The sequence below is a fragment of the Cornus florida genome, unplaced genomic scaffold (assembly GCF_030987335.1).
Source record: "Cornus florida cultivar Cherokee Brave unplaced genomic scaffold, ASM3098733v1 CherokeeBrave_3.0.0_Hap2_Chr07, whole genome shotgun sequence".
Taxonomy (NCBI): domain Eukaryota; kingdom Viridiplantae; phylum Streptophyta; class Magnoliopsida; order Cornales; family Cornaceae; genus Cornus; species Cornus florida.
The window spans coordinates 80,253,235-80,273,125 of NW_026775577.1; the positions used below are offsets into that span (position 1 = coordinate 80,253,235).

Genomic DNA, 19,891 nt, shown 5'->3' on the forward strand with positions numbered 1-19,891 from the left:
AACTACACGAGGGAAACGGACAAAAGGCCCTAACAGCTAACGAGCTCAAAAAATCAACTACCTCTAAAAATTTACAATTTCTTCCCATCACCCAACAAAAAATAGAGCAAACAATAGGATACTTTAAAGCCCCAAAGGAAGAATACTCTCCGTCAAAGGATCTCCTATTCCACAACTTCCAACTAAACCACCAAATACAAGAGGGGGTGCCACTCTCCAAAGATCTCGGGTGTGAGGGCCCCACATAGAAACTTCTCCATGCATCAACCAAACCTCGCGCAGACCTAGGCATAACCCACTGAACACTGAACAGGCCGAAAATAAGACTCCAACAGTCTAGAGCCACGGGACAATGCAATAAAACGTGATCAACTGACTCCCCATCCCGCTTGCACATACAGCACCAGTTCACAGCAACCTGTCTTCTCCTTCTCAAATTATCAAGCATCAATCTTTTAAAGGGCAAAATATTTTAAATGGGTATATTTTGTTTATCATAGAGAAATATTACTAACCATCAGCCATGAAGAAAATTGAATTCACTAATTCTGATCCCATTGATAAATATGAGACTTTGAAGTGTGCTTGAAAAAAAATTAGTTAAAATGGTCAAGTTCTTGAAAAGGAAATAAGTTAGAATTACAATGTCCATTAATCAACACATAACAACATTATTGATGTTAGGAAATAGAGCCACATGTTGGCATAATCCTCATCAAAACGTGAATATAATTGTGTCATGGTGTCATTGAGTTGACAGTGAACTTCAGCTACAAAAAAACAGACACGAGGATGCAACGGCAATAAATATTCAATCACTTGGCTAGACTAACAGGTAATGGCCTAGAATGACCCTAGGTTAGTTTATTCTGGGCATGGTTTGAATTAAAACGTGATTTCAAAACTTAAACGTATATATCTTATCAAGTTTCAAAGTTTTTAAACTTACTTAAATGTGAAGAAAAGTTCAGAAAATCATGCATACAAGTTTCAAAGTTTTCTTAACTTGTGTATTAAGAATTTTTTTTTTAAAGTAATGCATATAAGTTTTAAAGGTATCTATACGTACTTAAATGCTATCTATGCACCGACACCAGGGAATTGATTGCATACAAATTGTTTTAGATAACATGCATGCAATTTTTTGTAACTTCAATCTGAGCCATGAAGAGCCTCGATCGATGGATCCACTGCAGCCTTCGATCGATGAACCACCAGTAGGGTTCGATCTGTTGAAAATCTGACTTTATTTTTCTTTACTTATTTTAAGGCTTGATGTTTCCTTATTTTTCTTTCCTTATGTTACGGTTTAACGTACTCCTTTTGTATATATATAAAGAGTGGCTAGTCTCATTAGGAGTCGTTATACATATTTTGATTTTTGGCATCAGAGCCTAATTTCTCTCCTCTCCTCTTTCTCTTTGCGTCAATTTTTTTTCTGCTCCTAAGTTGCGACCAACCCTAGATCACAAACCTCTCTCCCCTTCTCTCCTTTTTTTTTCCCTCTTGCTGCGACTGCCTAGCTATAGAAACCCAAAGGCAGTCGCCTGGTGTGTGCAACAGTTTAGGGAAGATCTCTTCCCATATTCGGACCCCTATTTTGGGGTATTCCCTTAGCATTTGCAATGTGCTGAGTGTTGGTCCTAGTAAGTACCAAGTGGTGTTTGCTGTTGTCAGGGGCTTATTTGTTATTACTTATATAATGTTGGGGTTTATGTAAAATTTCTGAAACTTGTTATTATAAATAGAATGTGGTGGAAGGATGAAAGCATTCTTTCATTCTTTCTCTCTTTCCCCATCTCTCTCTTTTTCTCTCATCTGTTTTCTTCTTCTTTATCACTTACTTTCGATTTGATTATATCTTAAAGTCAACATCGTATCAGAGCATGATTTGTAAAGCTCTTTGTAGTTGAAACCCTAGGGCAAGTTTGTGTAAACCCTAGTGGGTGTGAAGGGTTTTGAAGAGATTCCAAGATGGGATTTGTTTGCAACGAAGTAGTGTTAATCACATCCACACATACCACTCCAACTCCGCGGTGAGTTGGCTGGGGGTTGCAGGGGGCAGCGTTATGTTGATGTTGATTGGGCTGGCTGCCAAGATACACAACATTCTACAACTGGTTGATGTATGTTTTTCGGGTCATCTCTAATCTCTTGGAAGTGCAAAAAGCAGCCAACGGTTTTTAAATCCTCAGCTAAGCTAAATACAGGTCTATGTCATATGCTAGTAGCTAGGTGATATCGCATCATAGACTACTTCTGGAACTCGGAATTCCAATTCTTGGTCCTACTCCACTTAATGCTGACAACACTAATGCTATACAGATTGCTAATAATCTTGTGTTTCTTGAAAGGACCAAGCATATAGAAGTTGACTGCCATATTATTCGAAACCATGTTCTCACAGGTTCAATACAGCTTTCTCATGTTTCCTCTGACAACCAGCTCGCAGATATTTATTCACAAAAGCCTTACCTCATCCACATCATGAATTTCTTACAACCAAATTGTTGCTTGATCAGAACCAGCATCAATTTGCGGGGAGACGTAAATAGTGACAAAAATTATGCCTTACAATTAGGACTAATAGCTAGCATTAACTTGACTTAAATTTAGTTGTTGTAATTATGGGATTAGATTAGCTGACTTACCCTTTACTTAGTTACCGTAATTATTATTATTTTTTTATAAGTAAAACTGTATTAGAAAGCGTTCTAAAGGGGAATGTGTCACAAGAGCTATACAAATACCGAAAGCAAAAAGGGAACTTGTTTTAGGCATAACTCTCTGCTCGGGACTCAGTTTTTAACGCCGTTTCTTCCGTTGTTCGTATTTTCTCATTTGGAATCTTTTTTGTTTTGGTTTTCAAAATTTCCATTTCAAATTCATTTACGCCTTTTTGGCCGTCAGGGGGTCGGATTTTGCATCGGTCATTTCCGGGAGCCGCCCTATGGACCCAAAGAACCTAAAAAGTCCACGATTCATCACCCAACTAAAACGAGAACGAGAACAAATAATAGAAAATTTCAACGCCCCAGTGGAGGATTCCTCCCCTCCCCATCAAAAGATCTTCTATTTTGCTCTTTCCAAAGACTCCACCAAACACAAAGGGGGGTCGCCCTCCAAGAGTCACGAGCATGAACCCCCACCCTGTGGCCCCTCCACATGTCAATCAAATCCCTTGAAGTCCGGGGCATAACCCATTGGACGCCAAACAGACCAAAAATAAGACTCCAGTATTCCTGAGCCAAGGGACAATGCAAAAGAATGTGATCCACAGACTCTCCAACATTCTTACACAAACAACACTAGTTGATTATGATTTGTCTTCTCTTTCTCAAATTGTCCAGAGTCAAAAACTTGCCCCAAGCTGCAGTCCAAACAAAAAAAAGCCACCCTAAGAGGAGCCTTCAAATGCCAAACCGTTTTCCACGGGAAATAGGAACCGAGAAACCCGGAGAGGCAAGGAAAAAAGTAACGGACTTGAAAAGTACCCTGCAAAGAAGACACCTGTTGGAATTTGTATCTCAAATTCCTATTCTAATTATGTTTCTATTTTAGAATTGTATTCTGTTTGGTAATTTTTTGTTTAACAAGTCTTGGCCTCTAAGAAATTGAAATCCTTGTTTAACAAGTAATTGGGCTTGGAACTCCATAAATAGATACATAGGCTCTGGTTGAGACTTATGAGAATGAGAGATGTAATCTCATGAGAGAGTTGATGGATAGAGGTAGTATATGGATTAATAGAGCAGGAAAACACCGGCGACACTGATAGCAAGGGAATAGGCTCGTGAAGTGGCACATGGTGAAAAGGCATGTATGGGGTGTTAGAACTCTATTGTTGTAATATCTCTACGAATCATAGTGAAATCTCTTCTCATCCATGGATGTAACCCTGAATTTGGGTAAACCATGTATATCTTATCTTTGTGTTCGCATACTTTCGCTGCCCCAAACAACACCCAAGTCAAGGAATCCAAACCAGTACCATCCACCTCCTGTCTATACAAAAGGTCTAGCAAGCCAGTCGTCCAACTCCCAATCCCGGAATCGCCGGAATCGCACATCCCAAGACAACCTACCGCTATCGAGTCGATAACAATCAGCTACCAAAGCATGTCTATCAACATCAATCCTGAACAACCTTGGGAACAAACAAGTCAATGGGCGATCCAAGTACCAAGTATCCTCCCAAAATCACTTCCCTTCTAAACTCTGAATCTAATATGCTTAGAACACTCGTCCCATCCCTTCCGAATGAATTTCCACACCCAGATTTGACCGGCCTACATGATCATCCCCCTCTCTCCTCCCCAAAGCGACACGAAATAACCTTCCTCCATAACCTATGTCTTTCGCAACTGAATCTCCATAACCACTTGCCTAGGAGCGCTCTGTTGAAGGGGGCCAACCTCCTTATCCCAAGACCGCCCAACTGAAAAGGCCTACAAACTTGATCCCATCGGACAAGATGAAATTTAAACTCCTCCCCCGGCCGCCCTAAAGGAAGCTCTGCTGAAGCATCTTAAGTCTTCCAAAAATAAAGAAGGGTGTTAGAATGTTATATATATATATATATATATGTTGGGTCATTATGTAATTACATACAGTTGGTAGGGCCCTTGTGTTATTAAGTAAATCTTGTACACTTTATATAAGCCTACATAGGCTTATTAGGGTTGAGTGAGTTGAATATACAAGATATATGTCTGTTCTCTCTCTCTTTCTCATATGATTTTGAACATGGTATCAGAGCTACACGATCATGGGTGTGAGAGTCTGTAATTGGGTTGCTCTTGTATAAGATCGGAATCGCGATTGTGGTGTTGGTGTCTCTGCTGGCAACTCCTCGTTCACCGTCGTCATATTTGTAGCCCCGTTCGTCGTCGTCAGATCTGAAGCTTGTTCGTCGTCGCCGGCAGCTCCTCTTTGGTTGTCAGCGAGCTCGCCGACATCTGCCGTCTCGATTTGCAGAGGTGAGGTTCATCGATTCGCGTTTTTTGGTCGGAAGTTGCAGCGGTCGCTGCTTATTGATTCGGTCGTTGCTTGTGATTGGGTTGTCGTTGCCTCCGTTGCGTTGTTCATCGGCGTTTGTGAAGGTGTGAAGAAGAAGGCCCGTGTTTGGCTACACGGTTATGCTATTCCAACCTTGGTTTACTAAACCTGGGATAGCCTAGATCCGGCCCGTTTGCCCAACTCCGGCCCGTTTGACCAGATTCGGCCCGTTCGCCAGGTTCGGCCAAAATACAAATTCAGTTTTTTTTTTTTTTTTTTTTTTTTCTTTTCTTCTTCTCAATTTTGCTGGGTTCAACATGGCGTCCAGTTCCGATTTGTTTTCTCCCACATCTGGTCTTCATTCTCCCATGACTTTAGTTAAACTCAATGGGAAGAATTACATACTGTGGGCTAAATCTGTTAAAATTTTTCTTAAAGGTAGAGGCCTTGGTACTCATCTGACTAAAGAGAAACTCAAGGAAACTGATGCTTCTTTTAATGCATGGAAAAAGGAAGATGCTCAGATCATCTCTGTGATGATAAACAGTATTGAACCTCAAATCAGTTCAACTTTACTTTATTTGGATACTGCCAAGGAGATATGGAACAGATTGCAACAACTGTATTCTGGGACAGGTAATATCACTCATGTTTATGAGCTCTGTTAGCAGTATTTCAATCTTGAACAAGGTAATCACAGTATAGAAGAGTATTATTCCAAAGTTATGGGAGTCTGTGAGGAGCTGAATATGTATCAGCTGATTACTGCTGATGTTCGAAGTATGCAACAACAACGTGAGGACTTTAATGTTGTCTGTTTTCTTACTTCTTTGTCATCAGCTTATGAGTCTTTTCGTTCATAGATTATGGGCAGTCCCACACTTCCATCTCTTATTGATGTGTTTTCTCGACTTCAGCGCACTACACTTGTAAGTGATACCTCAACTTTGAATACTCAGCAGAGTGGTGAGCATTCAGCATTGATAGTTTCAAAGGGTGAAAATACTGCTTACCGTGGAGGTCGTGGGGGACGCTCCACACGTGGCGGTCGTGATTCACAGGGAGGACGTGGCTGTGGCAGGGAATCACAAAAATGTACTCATTGTGGCCTTTCTAATCATACTGTGAATTATTGTTGGGACCTTCATGGCAAACCATCTAGTTATGCAAATCAAGTTTCCTCCTCTCCGAAGGATGTTGCTTCTGGATCTCACAACATAGCTGAATCAAATACGGTCCCTGTTCCACGTGATGAGTATACTCAGTTTTTGTCTTATAAGCAAACATCTAATTCATCTTCCATGGCTACCTTTGCCCAGTCAAGTACTGCACACACCTGTCTATTGTCTTCCACTCATAGTCCTTAAATCATAAGACACTGGAGCATCCGATCATATGACTGGATGTTCTTCTCTCCTGTCTGATTTTAATTCTGTACCTCCTCCTCAAAGTGTTACTCTGGCTAATTGTTCATCCACTAAGGTTTCAAGTTTGGGGACAACTTAACTTAGTGATTCCTTGTCTCTCTCATCTGTCTTATATGTTCCTCAGTTTCCCCTTAATTTAATGTCTATCAGTAAGCTTACTAAATCTCTTCAGTGCTCTGTTACATTTTATCCTAATTCTTGTGTGTTTCAGGATCTCAAGACGAAGAAGAAGATTGGTACGGGATATGAAGCTGGTGGCTTATTTTTCTTTGATTTGGCACCTTATCCTATGGCTCTTCAGTCTTCTTTGTCTCTATTCCAGTGGCACTGTCGTCTTGGTCACCCGTCACTTCAAGTTTTGCAGCATCAAGTTCCTAGTCTTAGTCATTTGAAATTCTTGTCATGTGAAGTTTGTCAACTTAGTAAGCACCATCGCGTGTCTTTCAAGTCTAGGATTAATAATCATGTCTCTAGTCCTTTTCATTTGGTTCATTCCGATGTATGGGGTCCAATAAAGCATTTTAAAAAAATAAATTTCATTATTTTGTGACATTTGTGGATGATTATTCTCGCCTGACTTGGTAGTTTCTAATGAAAGATCATTCTGAGTTATTTTTAATTTTTCAAAAATTTCAAAAAGAAATCAAAACTCAGTTTGGATGCCCAATTCGTATTCTACGTTCTGATAATGCTAAGGAATATTCTTCAACCCCCTTTGATACATATCTTAGTGATAAAGGAATTATTCATCAAAATTCATGTGTTTATACTCTTCAACAAAATGGAGTTGCAGAACGTAAGAATCGACACCTCTTTCATATGCGTATGCCTAAACGGTTTTAGGCTGATGCTGTTCTTACTGCCTGTCATCTTATTAACCGTATGCCGTCATCTGTATTAGATTTGCAAATCTCCATATTCTATTTTATTGCCTAATTCTCCCTTTTTTTCTCTTCCTCCTAGAGTTTTTGGATGTGTATGCTATGTCCACAATCTTGGTCCTGGTTTTGATAAACTAGACCCCAGCGCTACATAGTGTGTATTTCTTGGATACTCTTGTTCTCATAAAGGTTATCGCTGCTATAGTCCTGTTTCTCAATGGTACCTCATTAGCGCGGATGTAACCTTTTGTGAGTCCATCCCATATTTTTTAGATAATGATTCACTTCTTGATATCACTCCTGAGTCGCCTCTTCCTGCGATTCCTCTTCCCTCACTTTCTCTTCAACCTAGATATCCTTCGCCTGCCCCGTTACAGGTGTACACTCGAAGACCAAAGCCATCTGTTGTCGTGCCTACTCCATTGTCTTCAGAGTCTTTGGATCCAACAACATCTACTGTGTCTGATTCCTTGCCTATTGCACTTCGTAAAGGTACTCGCTCATGTGTCACTAATCATCCTATTGCTCATTATGTCTCTAATAATTCCTTATCGCCATCCTTCTCATGTTTTTCCTCTCAATTGTCTACTACATTTGTTCCTAAGACTGTGCAGGATGCTTGTCTGATTCGGGCTGGCGGAAAGCCATGCAAGATGAAATGGATGCTTTGCATCAGAATGGCACGTGGAATCTTGTTCCATTACCTTCAGGTGCCAAACCTGTTGGTTGTCACTGGGTATATACTGTGAAGTATCTTCCAGATGGGTCCGTTGAGCGTTTAAAAGCACGTCTTGTTGCCAAAGGTTATACACAGACTTTTGGTATTGACTATGATGAGACGTTTACCCCCATTGCTAAGATTTCTTCTATTCGTGTTTTGATTTCTCTTGCTGCTAATAGACATTGGCCTCTGTTTCAATTAGACGTTAAAAATGCTTTTTTGCATGGTGACTTAGCAGAAGAGGTTTATATGGAGCAACCACCTGGGTTTGTTGCTCAGGAGGAGTATCTTCACACTGTTTGTCGCCTTAAAAAGGCCCTGTATGGATTGAAACAATCTCCACGGGATTGGTTTAGAAAATTCTCTAAGGCGGCGTTAACATTTGGTCTTAACAAATGTCAGACCGACCATTCGGTATTTCACCAACGCACTAAAGCTGGCTTCATATTTCTTGTGGTATATGTAGATGATATTGTGATCACAGATGATGATTCTGAAGGCATTGCTAAGTTGAAGTTGTTTCTGCAATATCGATTCCACGCTAAAGACTTGGGTAAACATAGGTATTTCTTGGGTATTGAAGTTGCTAGATCCAAGAAGGGTATAAGTTTATCTCAACGAAAATATGCGTTGAACTCATTAGAAGAAACAGGTATGTTGAGTGGTTGTCCAATTGATGCTCCTATGGATTCAAATACAAAACTTGTGTCTGATGAGGGTGACCTATTTAATGACCCGGGCAGATTTCGTCGCCTTGTTGGGAAATTAATTTATCTCACTATCACTCAACCTGATATTTCATATGCAGTTAGTATTTTAAGTCAGTTCATGGGAGCCCCTAGAATGCCACATTGGATTGCTGCTCTTTGGATTATCCGATATCTCAAGCAAGCTCCAGGTTTTAGGTTACTATATAAATCAAATGGTCATCTCAGGGTGGAAGGTTTTACAGATGCCGACTGGGCTGGTTCTCCTTCAGATAGGAGATCTACTATAGGCTACTGCACATTTGTAGGAGGAAATCTTGTTACATGGCGAAGTAAAAAGCAAACGGTGGTAGCTCGATCTAGTGCTGAAGCTGAGTATAGGGCAATGGCCCATACCACTAGTGAGTTCACATGGATACAATATTTTCTAAAAGAACTTGGGTTAACAGTTGAAGCTCCTACTCCATTGTTCCGTGATAATCAAGCAACAGTCCACATTGCATCAAATCCTCTGTTTCATGAGAGGACCAAACATATTGAAGTTGATTGTCACTTCATTCAAGAAAAAATATTACGTGGGAGCATCTCTACTCCATTCGTAAAGTCTAAAGATCAATTAACTTATATGTTTACCAAAGCATTGGGTCATAACCGGTTAAGCACTATCTGTTCTAAGCTAGAATTATTTGATATATATTCTCCAACTTAAGGGAGAGTGTTAGAATGTTATATATATATATATATATATATATATATATGTTGGGTCATTATGTAATTACATATAGTTGGTAAGGCCCTTGTGTTATTAAGTAAATCTTGTACACTTTATATAAGCCTACATAGGCTTATTAGGGTTGAGTGAGTTGAATATACAAGATATATGTCTGTTCTCTCTCTCTCTCTCTCTCGTATGATTTTGAACAGAGGGGATCTAGAAAAGCGAAGGAAAATAAGTTGGAAGACTAGACAATGTCCTCTTCACCAAAGTAACTTTCCCTCCCTTCGAAAGATATTGCTATTTCCACCCAGCCAACCTTCTCTCAAATTGCTCTATCACCGGGTCCCAGCTTCCCACCCTCCTTGACGAATCTCCCAACGGCAAGCCCAAGTAAGAAAGAGGGAAGGAGCTCGTCCCCCACCCTAAAACCGCCACAAGAGAAGCCACCTCCTGAACCTCCCCCACAGGAACAAGCACACTCTTACCCACATTAACTTTCAAACCTGAGACTGCTCGAAAGCAAACCAGGACACATCTCAAATATCTGAGTTGGGACACATCTGCCTCACAGAAAACTAGAGTGTCATCCGCGAAAAGCAGGTGAGAGATCTCCATCTGCTGAATGAATCTAGACCCATCCTGAAACCCCTGATAAATCCCAAATCCATAGCCCTTCTCATCAACCTACTAAAAGCCTCTTTAACAATAATGAACAGGAAGGGGGAGAGTGGATCCCCTTGCCTCAAACCACGAGAACTGACAAAAAACCCAGATGGAGACCCATTCACCAACACAAAAAATCTGATAGAGGAAACACACGCGTCGATCCATCTCCTCCATCTCTCTCCGAAACCCATCCTCTCTAGCAGATAAAACAAAAAATTCCAGCTAACATGATATTTGACTTTGGCCCTTGTATAGCTTTCGGAATGCGTTCCCCTTTTAAACATTCTCTAAAATACTTTTATTTATCAAAAAAAAAAATTTGGGACAGCCCAAAATACAAATAGGGGCTAATAAATTAAAATGCAAAGGGGGACTAATAAATTTGGACTGAGTCAGTCAAAGTTATCAAGGTATACAAAAGACCTATTAACCCCTTCTCTAGGTCTAATTAAGCATACCGTACTGCATTTAGGTGACAATTAGATTCCCCAATGGCCAAAGGACATAATTATAAAGTCACAATGCCTGCACCTACAACCCTCTACGTCATGCATGTGGGTTAAGGCTGCAGCCCACAGAAATAGTAATTCCTTTTAAAGTATCATATTCATTCTTTTCTCTTGTCGAACTGTGGTGAGTAAACATAACAATAAAATTAAAGTATGTTTCATAAAACTTATGCATTGAAAAGCAAAGCTCTAAAATTAAACATGAATAGAAATAAGATACTCAAAAAACTGCACATTACTATAAACAATCATGCCTGTGCATCAGTTATCCGTCGAAGAGGAGAACCACCACCAATCGAGGCGTAGCCTTCTTTGCTCTTGGGTGCTCTGAGAACAGATATAAATTGTGCCAACGGCTTTTGAAGGAAACGAAACAGTCTTGGTAGCCGAATAATATCCTATTCAGTTGTATAAAGTCAGACACAAAAATCAACTAGAGATTGTCATGTAAAACTTAGATATATAGGTACCATGAATTTTTGCCCCAGGAAAAAGGATTGCTAAATCTAAGTACTATGTTAGTAATTGTGTGAAATTGATCAATTTGCCCCCATTCCCCAATGTCATTTTATATTAGTGACTGATTAGATGCAGTAAAATAAGAGAAGGAACATAACAATCAATATCATATTAGTACATTGAAATCAATGGCAATATGATTAATTTCCGGTAATAAAAAGCTAGACAAGACAAGGATCCTCAAATTGGCCGGTATTCCATTTTCTAGGTTTGGAAGAAAGGTGGGAGGTTAAAATCCCAAGGGATCAAAATAGAGATTTGCCAAATTATGCATCGAGTTAAATCCATATCAAACAAGTTCAAAATCATGCCATCAACTTTGACTGATAGAATAAACCTTCCATCTTTGACGACTAATTTATTTTATAAAAGACAAATCTTTCCGGAAAGAGAAGAGAGATGGCATTGCAGAGCAAGTGGAAGAGGATTTTCTTCAAACAGTTGAACGTCCTAAGAAGACTAGACTGAGATTGCATTAATAGGGGCAGCTGATGATTTGATCAGATTGTGTGATTTTTTATGGCTCTTAAGTCATTTATGTAAGTCTTAAATTTGTCTTTATTTCGTGTTTAATGATTGTCTTAAGCTCCAGTTAGGATATTTTTGTCCTTCTACTTCTATTTTGTATGTGAGTCGTGACCATGTAAGTGCTGTTTTGTCAATTTTAGTGTTTTTTATTCTGCTGGACTGAATAGTAGCTCTCATATTATAATATATATGTAGGATTAGGATTGAATCTTTGCTAGGGCATCCCTTGTGCCTTATAAAAGGTTGTTCCAAGTTGTATTCAGCAACTTTTTGATATTATCCGCCTGCTACAACAGCTTTCTACATCCCCCTTTCTTTTGGGATTGAGTTGTGGGTGTTTAAGCTAATCTCTAGCGTGATCTAGCTCTCTGTTTTCTCTTATAGATTTTATTCTCTCTTTCATAGCTGATTGCATTAGATGGCAAATGATTTTCAAGAAGATACATCCTGATGTGGAACATATTGGGGTATCATTTGTCAAATCACAAACATTAGGCTAAAATGGTTAGACAAGCACAATTGTGAAAAGAAAAGACTCTAATTTTTTAAATCAAGCAAGATCAAAAGCTATATTCCAACATATTTGGAAAGAAGACCTTAGTGAGCATTTATTAAATCATGAATAGAAGGAAGAAGGTGGGGGCAAGACATCATGAATGCAAACTTTTGAAATATTTTGCGCAAATCAAGACAAGTTTAAATATGTTAAACAGTTTGAATCTGTCCTCTTCAAAATTAGGTAAGATCTTGAGCATGGTTTGCCAAACAGGTCAGCTCGAACTGGCCAGTTCGCAATGCAAACTAGCCACGTTGTTACCGAGACACACTAATGAATCAGTGAGTCCCAATATCGCAAGCAAACCGGCATGTTCTCTTGAAAAACAGCCAGCTTGCTGTCTTAACGGACAGGTTCGCTACCACACCGGCCTGCTTTGTGGAAGACATTTTTTTTTCAAGAAAAAATTTGGTGCCAAGGAGAGACGACCCTTGGCTCATCTAGTGAGGTGTGCAAGCAATCTACCTACCTATCCCACATTGCTTTGTGTTATAATATGCCAAGAATAATTTTATTATTGTTTTAGAAGGCTCTTTTGAAACTTGAAACAGTTAATTTAATTATATATATATATATATATAAAATAAAATGATAGAGACCGAACAGTGATATATTCTTTGAAAAAGTAAGAACTCTAAGCATTGTATTACAAGCTACTTTTTGTCAATAATACTCTAACACTAATGTTTATTGTATTTCTTTTAAGAATGTTAAAACATGTAAAGCATATTATTATTATTATTTGCTTGAGAATGTTAAAACCTAGAGTATGGGAAGGGTTCTACCAATTTTCCACGCTATTTGTTTTGACTTGTATTATATTTTTCTTTTCTAGTTAGTTTCTATTTTCTCTTCTCAAGTGTTATAAATGTTAAATTTCCATTTATTTCATGCTTAAAATTATTATTATTCATCATTTACTAGAAAATATTGTTGAAAAGGAAAGATTTGGTAGTAATACCACCAAATATTATTAGCTGTAAATATAATATTTGGAGGATATTTGCTGTAAATAGAATATTGGACAAATGCTGTAAATTAGGAAATTATTAATTAGGCCAACTAGTTATTGTAATTAGTTTTCTGATTTTTTATATGTATTCTCTCCTATAAAGAGAACCCATGTAAACTTGTGAATAGTGAGCTAATACAGAGAAAAGATTTATTCCGTATTTCTTTCCTTTCAAGTTTATATGGTATCAGAGCCACCCTAAGAAAAAAAAAAAAAAAAAACCTAATTTTCTTTTCTGCACAATTTCTTTGCTGATCTGACGTTTCCTCCATGTCAACCTCGTCTGTCACAACCCAGCCAACCAATCTTGCAACCCAAGCCCCCAATACCGATTCTCACTCGGTTCAGATCACCAATATCCGCCTTAATGGTGACAATTATTTACGGTGGTCCCAGTCCGTTCGAATGTACATCAGAGGGCGGGGAAAGATCGGGTACCTGATGGGAGACAAGAAGGCATCAGCATCGGAGGACCCAACGTACGTGACTTGGGATGTAAAAAAATCAATGGTGATGACTTGGCTTGTGAACTCCATGGACGAGGATATTAGCTCCAACTATATGTGCTACTCCATGGCCAAGGAGCTTTAGGACAACGTGAATCAAATGTACTCTGATTTGGGAAATCAGTCTCAGATCTACGAATTGACTCTAAAACTTAATGAGATTCAGTAGGGAGAAGACTCGGTCACCAAGTATTTCAATTCATTGAAGCGCCTTTGGCAGGACATGGATTTGTTCAATGATTATGAATGGAAATCCACTGAAGATGCCAATCACTACAAACGGACCGTGGAGGCTCATCGCATTTACAAATTCCTTGCTGGGCTCAACGTGGAATTTGATGAAGTACTGGGACGGATCATTAGCAGGACTCCACTTCCTCCAATTAATGAGGTGTTTGCTGAGGTTCGAAGAGAAGAGAGCCGCAGACATATAATGTTAAGGAAGAAGACTATCAGCGAACCTGTTGAGAGTTCTGCCTTTATTGTTGCCAAGACTGCTGCTAATAAAGCAGTCAATTTTCAGCGAAAACCTGAAGAGAAGCCACAGGTCTGGTGCGACTTCTGCAACAAACCTCGCCATATTCGGGAGAACTGTTGGAAAATTCACGAAAAACCAGCGAATTGGAAGAGTAGCAAGCCTGCTGACAGAAATAGGCGTGCGGTTCCTACTGCCAATGAAGCTGAGACAAGTCCCTTAAGCAAGGAGCAGATGGATGACCTTCTGAAGCAGCTGAAATTTAATTCCTCATGTTCCTAGTGTTTTTCTTGCACAAACAGGTAGTGCACTTAATGCCCTTTCTTCTTGTTTAAATTCTACTCCATGGATCATCGATTCTGGAGCCTCTGATCATATGACTAGCCTTTCCAATCTTTTTAGCACTTACTCACCATGTTCTGGCCTTGAAAAAATTAGAATTGCAAATGGTAATTTTTGCAATTCTAATTTTTTCACCTATTGCAGGAAAAGGTTTGATAAAATTATCCGAGAATATAAATCTTAAATCTGTTCTCCATATCCCTAAACTAGTCTGTAACCTTTTGTCTGTGAGTAAACTAACCAAAGAATCTAATTGTCGTGTAATTTTCTGTGATTCTTACTGTGAATTTCAGGATCGTTGCTCGGTGAAGAAGATTGGCAGTGCTAAGATAATAGATGGACTTTACTACTTTGATGGGGACTTCTCCAGTAATAAAAAGGCTCAGGGCCTTAGTAGTGTTAGTTCTAACTCTGTTTATGAACAAATAATGTTTTGGCATTTAAAACTAGGACATCCTAGCTTTCCATATCTTAAACTTTTGTTTCCTACTTTATTTAAAGGTTTGGATTGTTCATCATTCTATTGCGAAAGTTGTTGCTTATCTAAGAGTCATCGTACTACTTATTTGCCAAAACCTTATACTTCTTCAAAACCATTTTATTTAATACATAGTGATGTTTGGGGACCTTCAAGAGTCACTACTATCTCTAGGAAAAAATGGTTTGTTACTTTTACAGATGATCATACCCGTTTATGTTGTTTATTTGATGAATGAAAAATCTGAGGTTGAAAAAAATTTTAAGAATTTTTACACAATGGTTGAAACTCAGTTTCAAGCAAAAATTAGCATTTTTCACACCGATAATGGAACCGAGTATTTTAATGAAATTTTGGGGAGTTTTTTGAAAGAAAAGGGTATCCATCATCAGTCTACTTGTGTGGATACCTCTCAACAAAACAGAATTGCTGAAAGAAAAAATAAACATTTACTTGAAGTGGCTCATGCTATAATGTTTTCAATGAATGTTCCAAAATATCTTTGGGAGGAAGCTATTTTGACAGCTTCGTATTTGATTAATAGAATGCTTACATGTGTTTTAAAATATACCACGCCATTAGAATGTTTCAAAAAAAAAATTTCCATTATCAAGGATATACTCGGATTTACCTCGAAAGATTTTTGGCTGCACAGCTTTTGTTCATATACCCAATAATACCCGGTCCAAACTTGATCCTCGAGCTGAAAAATGTGTTTTCATAGGGTATGCTTCAAATCAAAAGGGATATAAGTGCTATAATCCCCAAACAAGAAAATTTTATGTGAGTATAGATGTCTCTTTCTTTGAAAATAAATCATACTTTCACAAAATTCTCTTCGGGGGGAGAATAAGGTGATGGAAGAAATTTTTTGGGATTTATCTCCTACTCTTTTACCAAATGTGATTTTGACTTCACCTCATCCTACTGTTATTCCCAAAATTCAAAGTCAGGAACAATGTGATAAAACCAATGAAAACAATGAAGGGAATCCTAGTCATATAGTGCCAAACATTACTATATCTGAAACAGGGGAAGAATCACTAAAACCGGGCACAAAAGTTCCCAATACTGAGCCTCTGGTTTATAGTCGGAGAATACCTCATCAAAAGAGTCAAAGTCAGCCTATTCCTCTTGGATATGATCAATCTTGACCTCCGGGAACTGGACCTCCAGATATCACAGGTAATTATGTTCCTAACACATCTTTAGTTCCTGTTGCTTCTCCTAACCAAGAACCATCAGACCTTGATATTCTTATAGCTGTTAGGAAAGGTATTCGAATCAAATATCCAAACAAAATATCCCATTGCCAAATACCTTTCTTATGAAAAACCCTCTCATACTCGTAGGGCTTTTAGCTCAAAAATCTCACACTTGTTTGTCCCGAGAAACATTCAGGAAGCTCTTGATGATCCGAATTGGAAGTTAGCAGTGATGGAAGAGATGCATACTCTTAGAAGTGGTACTTGGGAGATAGTTGATTTACCTAAGGAGAAAATAACAGTAGGCTGCAAGTGGGTCTTTACTGTGAAATGTAAAGCTGATGGTAGCATAGAGAGGTACAAGGCAAGACTAGTAGCAAAAGGGTTCACCCAGACCTATGGAATTGATTATCAGGACACTTTTGCTCCTGTAGCCAAGATAAACTTAATCAGAATTTTGTTATCTTTGGCTGTGAATTTCAGCTGGCCATTACACTAGTTAGATGTAAAAAATGCCTTTTTAAATGGAGATCTTGAGGAGGAGGTCTTTATGAATCTACCACCTAGATCTGAGGGAAAATTGGGACCTAATAAAGTCTGTAGACTGAAAAAATCTTTATATAGTCTCAAACAGTCCCCTGGAGCTTGGTTTAAGAGATGGGAGAGCTGTGAAGAATTGTGGCTACTGTCAGAACCAAGCTGACCATACCATGTTCTACAAACACAGTAGAGAAGGCAAGGTTGTAGTCTTAATTGTCTATGTGGATGATATAGTCTTGACAACTAATGACAATGAAGAATTGGTGAGACTGAAAAAGAGACTTGCAACTGACTTTGAGATCAAGGATTTGGGTGCATTAAAATACTTTCTTAAAATGGAGTTTGCTAGATCCAAAGAATGTATATTTGTGAATCAACGTAAATATGTTCTTGATTTACATAGTGAGACAGGTCTGCTAGGATGTAAACCAGCCGAGACACCAATTAAGCCCAACCTTAAGCTGCAGCCTTCTAAAGATGAAGAAGTTCTGAATAGAACGCAGTATCAAAGACTTGTTGGAAGACTGATTTGCTTGTCACATACACATCTAGATATAGCTTTTGCAGTCAACATGGTTAGCCAGTTCATGCATTCACCTAAACGAGAACACTTTCATGCAGTCTACAGAATTCTTAGATACATAAAGGGGACCCCTGGAAGAGGTTTACTCTTAAAAAACCGTGGGCATTTGAAAGTTGAAGCCTATACTGATGCGGATTGGGCTGGGAGTGCTATTGATAGACGGTCAACTTCTGGCTACTGCACCTTTGTTGGAGGTAACCTTGTCACATGGCGGAGTAAAAAACAGAATGTGGTAGCAAGAAGCAGCACAGAGGCCGAGTTTAGATCAGTTGCTCATGGAATTTGTGAGGTGTTAAGGATTAAGAGACTATTGGAAGAATTAAAGGTCTCTAATCTGTTGCCTATGAAATTGACTGTGACAATAAAGCTGTTATTTCGATCGTTCACAATCCAGTGCTTCATGACATAACAAAGCACGTGGAGGTAGACAAACACTTCATCAAGGAAAAGCTCGAAAACGGATTGATCTGTATGCCGTACATTCCTACTACCGAGCAAGTTGCAGACGTGCTTACAAAAGGACTTCTTACAAGACAGTTCGACAGACTAATTGGCAAGTTGGCTATGGAGGATATCTTCAAGCCAGCTTGAGGGGGAGTGTTGAAAAGAAAAGATTCAATAGTAATACCACCAAATATTATTAGCTGTAAATATAATATTTAGAGGATATTTATTGTAAATATAATATTGGTCAAATGCTGTAAATTAGGAAATTATTAATTAGGCCAGCTAGTTATTGTAATCAGTTTTCTAATTTTGTGAGTGTATTCTCTCCTATAAAGAGAACCCGTGTAAACTTGTGAATAGTGAGCTAATACAGAGAAAAGGTTTATTCCATATATCTTTCCTTTCAAGTTTATAAATATAATTCTTAAACCTTTTATAAGGACAACCTCTGTTGTTGCCTTTGACTAACAGATTGTGTCAGGACATATCAATTGAGACATAATGGAAGGGCTAAAGAAAGCAGGAAATTTATAAAAAGGTTTCTGTTTGTGTTTTTTCAAAAAAACCCGTTTTATTGAATTGTGTTGTAAGTAGTAGTGTAACTATACATTTTGGGCCCTATGTGTGACGTTGAAAAAAATTCATGACCACTACAACCTATTCCATTATGTTATACAAGCCAAATTTCCTCATATATCACATGGGCAACCACAGCCGTGGCAATGGTTGTGAACCATGATCTCATGTAATTTGGGACGATATTTTCATTTTTACCTTAAACTCTGGTCATTCTCAAGGATAAATTATTTCAAGGAAGTCTAAGTAAATTATAAATAAATAAATAAAGAATATATATTTCGTTATTGAAACAACAAGATTCACAAATTCAGACAGAGGGGGTTGAGCAATCGAGTAACAAAGTTGGTTAAAGAAATGTAGAGGTTGTTGTCAGGGGCTTTTTTGTTATTACTTATATAATGTTGGGGGCTTATGTGTAATTTCTGAAACTTGTTAGCATAAATACAATGTGATGGAAGGATGAAAGTATTCTTTCATTCTTTCTCTTTCCCCATCTTTCTCTCTTTTTCTCTCCTCCTCTTCTTTCTTTTCTTCATCTTCTACTTTATTGTTGTTTTGATTCTCTTAAAGACAACATGGTATCAGAGTATGGTTTGTAAAGCTCCAAGGTGTGCAGTTGAAACCCTAGGGCAAGTTTGTATAAACCCTATTGGGGGTAAAGGGTTTTGAAGAGATTCCAAGATGGGATTTGTTTCCAAGGAAGTAGTGTTAATTGCAAGGAAGTGGTGGGTGTGAAGGGTTTGGGTCACTGAGTAGCATTCTCTACAGTTATAAATTTAGTTCTTGATTCGTGAAAGTTCTTCCCTCCGTGAACGTAGCCCTAGTTTTGGGTGAACCACGTAAATATCGTGTGTTGTGCTTTATTGATGTATGATTGTATCTCCTGTTAGGGTAGCGTAAGCGCAGGAATAACAACGATCCAATGAAAGCCAACAAAGCAATCACACACAAACACAAAATATAATGTGGTTCAGCCAAAGCCGGCCTACATCCATAGATGAGAAGAGATTCCACTATATTTCGTAAAGATATTACAACACTAGAGTACCAATACCGTCGTTTACACGCCTTGTCATCATGTACACTCCACGAGCCTATCTCCTCGCTACCAGTATTGTAGGTGTTTTTCATACTCTACCGACCCATAAACTACCTCTACCCATCAACTATTTTGTGAGACTACATCTCTCTCAATCTCAATCTCACGAGTCTTAACCCATAACCTAGGTATCTATTTATAAAGTTCCAAACTCAATTCCTTGTTGGACAAGGATTACAATTTCTTAGAAGCCAAGACTTGTCAAACAAGAAATTATCTAATAGAATACAACCCTAAAATATAAACTAATTAGCATAGGAATTTGAGACACAATTTCCAACAATCTCCACCTTGGCTCAAATTCAAGGTGGAGATTGTTAGGGCAGCGGAAGCGCAGGAATAACCTTAGTCATCATATTTGTTGGGGTAGCGGAAGCGCGAGAATAACAATGATC

General features: G+C 38.5%; 1 protein-coding gene across 6 annotated transcripts in view; it reads right to left on the reverse strand.

Moving 5' to 3' along the window:
* LOC132267335 (ferrochelatase-2, chloroplastic) overlaps positions 1 to 19,891 on the reverse strand; it is a 55,462-nt gene that overhangs the window by 16,293 nt on the left and 19,278 nt on the right. For 5 of the 6 annotated variants that reach the window (XM_059768489.1, XM_059768484.1, XM_059768486.1 and 2 more), the window contains exon 3: positions 10,882 to 11,025. The exons of the other annotated variant lie outside the window; for it this stretch is intronic. In XM_059768489.1, the coding sequence (XP_059624472.1) occupies positions 10,882 to 11,025 (144 nt within the window). The remainder of the gene's footprint in view (positions 1 to 10,881; positions 11,026 to 19,891) is intronic. 6 annotated transcript variants of the gene reach the window in all.